Below are 6,295 nucleotides of genomic sequence, written 5' to 3' on the forward strand. Positions count from 1 at the left end.
TTACATAGTGCAATCGGCCTATATTTTTCAAGTGTATTAGATTCTTCCACTTTAGGAATGAGTGCTATAAAGGTCGTGTTTAGGGAAGGAAGGACCCAGTGCATCAATCGCGATTCATCCACTAGCTCCCAGACCTCTGTTTTGATGTGCTCCCAGAAAGCATGAAAGAAATTGGCTGTGAATCCGTCAGGGCCGGGTGCTTTACCATCCTTGAGCTGGGCCATTGCGTCCTCCACTTCCTGCATAGAAATATGCTAGAGAAGCCTATTGTTGTGATCCTCATTTATGATTTTAGGAATGTGCTACACTATAGTTTGTATAGCTTGATTTCTGCAACCCGGGGGTTCCTTAAGAATATCCTGAAAGTAATCTTGGAATTCTTGTGCCACGTCTTCATGCACCTCCAGACGCTCCCCTTGCTGATTGTTGATGAAAGCAATGTTGTTGTGCATTCTCCTTTGAATGGTTGACCTGTGAAAGAATTTAGTATTTTTCTCCCCATCCTTAAGCCATCTGATTCTGGATTTTTGTTGCCATAGAGTCTCTTCTTGCTGCCTTCGTGTTTCAATCTGAGTAAGGAGGGCCTACTCCTGTAGTGCATAATCCTCCATTCTTCCCTCAGAGATGATACATTGTTGTAGTGTGTTCATTTGCTGCTCCAGCACTTTCCGTTGATCAAATATGTTACCAAACTGAGTGTGATTCCAATATTTCAGCACTTGTTTAAGGTATTTTAGCTTTTGTTGAAATTGAAACATCTTGGCTCCTGCGGGGGGAATGGAGGATTTCCATGCAGCGATGACCACATCTTTGAAGTTCGGATGAGAAAACCAGAATGATTCGAAGCAGAAAGGTCTATTGCTCTTAGACTCTGGAAGCGACCACTGTAGCATAATGGGCCAGTGATCCGAGCCCACATGAGGCATGATGGATGCATGTAACTCTCCGCCCAGGTGAATGGCATTATCCGAGAAAAGGAATCGGTCCAGTCTGGAAGCTATATGTTGTGTTCCCCTTCTTTTATTGGTCCATGTATACATACCATTCGAAGTCTGAAGATCCATTAGCTGATTGCTGTGTATAAAGTCTTTAAAGCCGATGCTGTCCCCTTCCAATCTTGCTCGACCTCCTGATTTTTCCTCCAGCGCTGTGATGATATTGAAGTCATGACCACTTATCCAAAGGGGATGGCTCCTGCCAGAGTTAAGAGCCGTGAGTGTATTCAGCAAATCCAGCTTTTTTGTAAATCTTGAGGAAAATACACATTAGTGAGAAGACCATGGATATTGGTCCCAATTAGGTGGAATGTAGTTTGGATGAAGAAGTGAGAGGCATGAAAATCTTGAAGGGAGAGAATTTGAGGGTTCCACAAGATTGCTAGCCCTCCAGAAGCTCCTGAGGCATCCACAGAGACTGAGCGACATCTTGTCCATACTTTGTTTAGAATTTTCTCCAGTACGGCGCTGTTGCCTTTGGTTTCTTGTAGAAAGACTAATGAAGGCTTTTCTTGCTGGATCATATTTTTTAACATTCGGTGTTTTGCAGGGCTATTAAGCCCTCTCACGTTCCATGATATTAGCTTCATGAGGAACCATGGGGAAGAGATTTGAAGAACTTGGTCAGCTTGGGGAATCTTCCAGAGTCCACCAACATTTCTCCAATAATAATAGTCCTTTGCAGATCGGTTTTGCGCCCACATTTTTTCGAATCTTTCAGGATTTTTTTACCAACCCAAGGACTACCTTCCTGAATGCCAAGATGTTTGTTTTGCTGTGCTATGGCTAAAACTGCTTCAAGTCTTTCGATCTCCCGAGGGGGTATATCACTGAAATCTTTCTGTCAACACGCCGGTTCCAGTTTGAGAATGTCCAGACCTCCCAGATCTACACTTTCTGGTTCCTCCTCCATGTGTGTTGGTTTTTTCTATTCCTCCTCATCTGACCTTTGATGGATCCTGATAGCTAGAGATGCATCTATCTCCATGGTGGAAGATTGTAGGGCTGTGTCTAAAGCTTGAATTTTACCAATGGAGTTTGAGACGGGGGTGCTAATTAGAACGGACTTTGAGGGCGAAGCTGAAGGATTTAGGGGAGGCGTAGGAGTGGAAGGGGAAGGATCTGAAGGTGGAATGAATGTGTGGTCCTCCAAGCTGGTTTGTGAAGACAGGGTTTCAAAACTATTCTGTGTTTCAGGTTTCTTGGGAACTTCTGGTACAACTAGAGCTTTCTTGGCATGCTTTCTATGACTGGAGACCCTCGTGAATCCCTCAGCATCTTTACTCGTCTCAGTTGTGGGATATTTAGATTGAAGATTCAGAGGGCAATCCCTAAAAATATGGCCATGCTCATGGCACTTTCTGCATCGAAAAGGAACATGCTCGTAGTTTATTGTTTGGATCCATTCGTAATCGTCATGAAATAGACTTACCGAATCCGCGAGTTCTTTGACCAGATGCATGTGTACACAGATCCTGGCGTAGGAGGTATATCTTCGGGATTTGGTTTCCTCAGCGACCTTGATGAAGACTCCCAGGCTGTTGCCAATGTCCGTTAAGGTCTCCTCGTTCCAGTATTCCGAGGGTAGAGAATACATGCATATCCATACCGGAGCCCAGCTGAAATCTTCTTTGTCTGGATTGAACCTCACTTTCCATTCACGAAGATACAAGCCTGCAGAGTTGAAGAAGTACGGACCCCCTTCGAAGATGCGAGTTTTGTCTTCCAGACAGTTGAAGATAGCAGTGAAGAAACCTTTGGGACCAAGCTGCAGGGTAACTTGTCCTTTAGGCTTCCATTTGGAGGCGATCCATCCATGCAAGGCCTTTTCAATTGGCCAGAATCCGAGGAACTTGCCTATGAGTGCATGATCCCTCATATATTGGATTTGGTTGTTAATTCGATCACTGGGAAGATCTATTTTGATTCTCTCTGTAGACTTGGGAATGCATGTTGTAGAGGACGATTTTGGCCGTGGTGTCGAGTCGCTCTGATCTGTACCTTTGTCTTTGGCTTCCGCATGGCTCGCAGCAGTGTCTCCGTTGTTGTTATTGTCAGGATCGGTGTGGATGGCGTCATTTGGGATGGGATCAGATCAGGCTGGAACATCTATGATTACTGGAGTGTCATTGGAAGGACCTGATGCGGGAGGGGGGGCAGGGCCCACCCCTCCGTAAGGCAGAGCCATGTTGAGAAGATCAGCGGCGGATTAGGTCAAGAAAGCCGAGGGTGCAGAGGAGATCAGCGGCAAGTTTACTCAGGAACCCTAGAAATGGTAGGCGAATCATCATTCCACTCTCCAGGGATCCCATAAATCTCTCTATTAGATCCTTAAGGCTGTAATATTTTTTTTGAGTCATTCTAAAGATTTCTTTTTTAAGATCATGATCTTTGTATTTTTTCTAGAAATATATTTTGCATATCATTCCATGATCTTATTGAATTATTCCTTAAACTCATGAACCATTTAAGAGCTCTATCCTTCAATGTTGCTAGAAACACTCTTAATTTTTAGTGTTTAGTAAGTAACCATAAGAGCTAAAAAGGATTTCAAATTCAAAGAGAAAGGTTTCCAGATCCTCTAACCTAAAACCATGGAAGATGGGAAGGAAAGATGGAGGGATGTTCTTCATAGGAATATTGATATTAGTATTTTGAATGTGACATCCAAGAGGATCTTCTTCATTATCATAATCTCCATCGATTTCTTCTACCTTCTGTGCCACCTCTTCTTATTCTACTTGCAAAAGTTGATGGTGATGTGGTTCTTACTGCACCACGTGATCAAGTGGGGGGTTGTGGTATTGAAGATTTTTTTTTTGAATGAAAATGCTATGCAATGCAATTTTTTGTTTTTGGCATGAAAGATTCCTAATGCAATTTTTTGTGTTTGCAGAAATGGATCAACTAGTGAAGAAAACAACCCTGATAACGATGCTAAAAAATGACGAGACGTAGTATTGCAACAAGAATGCTGCAACTCCCAAGGTTACCAACTTAAATTATCAACCTGGGGTTCGTAAAAACTTAATAGGTGTCAACGCTATATGTGCATCATGGAATGTGTCCTTCTTTTGTTGGTTTGATGCAGTGAAGTGAATGCCATGAATTCCAAGCCTAAACTAATTGCAGAAATGGAAATGTTACTCTATTTGCAGAAAAGAAACCTAATTACTTTTGCAGAGAGGAAATCCTAGTTACTTTTGCAAAAATTAAAGGTTATTCTACTTTGCATGAATGTAAGTGTCAATCCTATTTGCATAAGTATAAACATTAACCTATTTGTAGAGTGTAAATGGTACATCAAAAGGAAGCCTAGTCTATGCAATAGAAATAAGAATGTTGGAAATGGAACCCATAGCTTAAGATGTATGAAACAAAATGAAATCATTCTTGAATCACTGCATCTAAGATATATTTTGTCAACAAAGTTCATAAGGTGCTCCATAAAATAATCATGAAAATCATCATTACGCTCTTCAAGTCATGAATATGTTCACTAACCATAACTGTAGAGGTGAATGGCAATGGAAAAGAGGCAAGGATTAAGAGGTTTTTGATCTTACTCAATCACGGTTTTGGAGCCTAGGGGTGATTATTCAAGCTCAAGGGACAAAAACCAAGCTTTTGGAGCAAATATGGTCAAGTTTACACGTGCTAAAGAAGTGCTACAAGATTTCTATAGGAGGAGCTACATGAGGTGTTACAGGATGTCAAATGCCCAAGTAAATAAAATGAAAATGAGATGAGATTTTTTTTATTAAGTAAGATGTCCTAGGACTCCATTCCAAGGGGGATCACTCTAAATGCCTAACCTAATCAAATGAAAATGCTATGGGGTGATTTTTTTTATTAACTTGAATGTTTTTATAACCCAATACAAATGGAATGAACTCAAATGAAGCTCATTAACACATTCTAAAAAATAGCAGAAAATTACTACTATTATGCTACAAGGGACTTCCATAAATTCTAGATTTGTGAACTAGTAAACCAATCCAAGTATCTCAATGATGAATACGTCTTTTCAAAGTTGTTATAAGGATGAATCATGTTTGTGACTCTATAAATAACCTGCAAAACAACTCACTTCAATCATTTAACCAATATGACCTACAACAACAGAAGCATGAATAGTAAATGCAGAAACAAGAGATGCAAGTGAAAAAGACATTAAAAGGAAATAAAGAAATTATACAAGAGGGATCTGGAGCTCCCAAGATGGCCAATCCCAAGGAAAATCACAGACCTATGAAGGAAACCAAGCTTTAGAAGCTAAAAATGGCACCAAACTTCATATTTGAATCAATCCTAGTACAACCCTGTTAGAAATGAAAGTGGAGTTGCTAAATAACAAGTTTTCTCCACAAGAAGACTAAGAAATACATGCCCCTAGAGGAATATTCGAATTGGTACCTATACAAAGTGATGAGAAAGAATTATCCTCGAAAGGAGGCAACTTTTCTTTTCAAAATCCCTCAAAAAGTGGATCTATTTCCTAACACTAGGAATTTGCATTAAATGACATGAAACAGATTCCTAGGTTTTCTCAATCACTGGAGATCCAGAATTTGTGCAATAATTTCATAATATCCTATTCATTTATCATCCAATCTTGGTCCCCTCGCAGCAAGGAGCAAGTCCCTTATCTCATCCTCCAAATCTTCATAATCTGCCCATTATTCTACAAAAAAAAATATTAGGCACAAATATGCAATTATCGCTAAACCATCCTAATGAACACATTATAGCTCAAAATATGTCATCTAATGCAAAAAGAGAGGTTTAATGTGCTGAAGGATGGTCAGATGGGCCTTACATTATATCTATTTTGGATTCCCATCACTCTGTCTTTAGTCCCACAAACAGTCGTCACTCAAAACAAAGGGGGAAGAAAAGTTAAAACATAGGTTCTAGGTGCATACAGAATCTTGAGACGAGTAGGAGAAGTGACTTGTGAGATGTAGCTTCCTGAAGGATGTAAGATTCACATCATTTTTCATGTCTTGTGTCTTGAAAAGGCCCTGGGACAACATGTTGTCACTTCTGCAGAACTTCCAACATTTGACGAGGAAGGAGAGTTGATCTTAGTCCCAAAGAATATCCTAGAAACTAGGGAGAGGAAGCTACGAAGTAGGATGGTGAAGGAGTACCTTGTAAAATCGAAGGATTTACCTATAGAGGATGCCACTTGGGAAGGTGAGTAGGTGCTCAAACACCCTAAGTTAAAATTGCTTGAGGTCGAGTAATCTTGGGTGGGGAGGACTATAATGTTCCAGACCACTTAGGAAGAACATGGC

The 6,295-nt window shown here is 40.6% G+C and overlaps 1 protein-coding gene across 1 annotated transcript; it reads right to left on the reverse strand.

Annotated features, from left to right (window-relative positions):
• Nucleotides 1–584: 584 nt before the first annotated feature.
• On the reverse strand, nt 585–2,874 carry LOC149168249 (uncharacterized). The gene is made up of 2 exons (XM_089424867.1): nt 1,943–2,874; nt 585–1,194 (listed from the first exon to the last, which is right to left on the reverse strand). The coding sequence occupies exons 1-2, from the start codon at nt 2,872–2,874 to the stop codon at nt 585–587; spliced, it is 1,542 nt and encodes a 513-aa protein (XP_089280993.1).
• Nucleotides 2,875–6,295: the final 3,421 nt, after the last annotated feature.

The sequence above is a fragment of the Pinus tabuliformis genome, chromosome 4_2 (genome assembly GCF_031772625.1).
Source record: "Pinus tabuliformis cultivar Carrire ecotype Pingquan chromosome 4_2, CPIR1, whole genome shotgun sequence".
NCBI classification, from domain to species: Eukaryota; Viridiplantae; Streptophyta; class Pinopsida; order Pinales; family Pinaceae; genus Pinus; species Pinus tabuliformis.

What these genes read in the sequence shown, in the direction of transcription:
- LOC149168249 (XM_089424867.1), bottom strand. Translation starts at nt 2,874, where the DNA reads ATGAGGGATCATGCACTCATAGGCAAGTTCCTCGGATTCTGGCCAATT. An exon ending in GCTATCAGGATCCATCAAAG is followed by an intron (nt 1,195 to 1,942) that starts GTCAGATGAGGA and finishes TAACTCTGGCAG; the next exon opens with GAGCCATCCCCTTTGGATAA.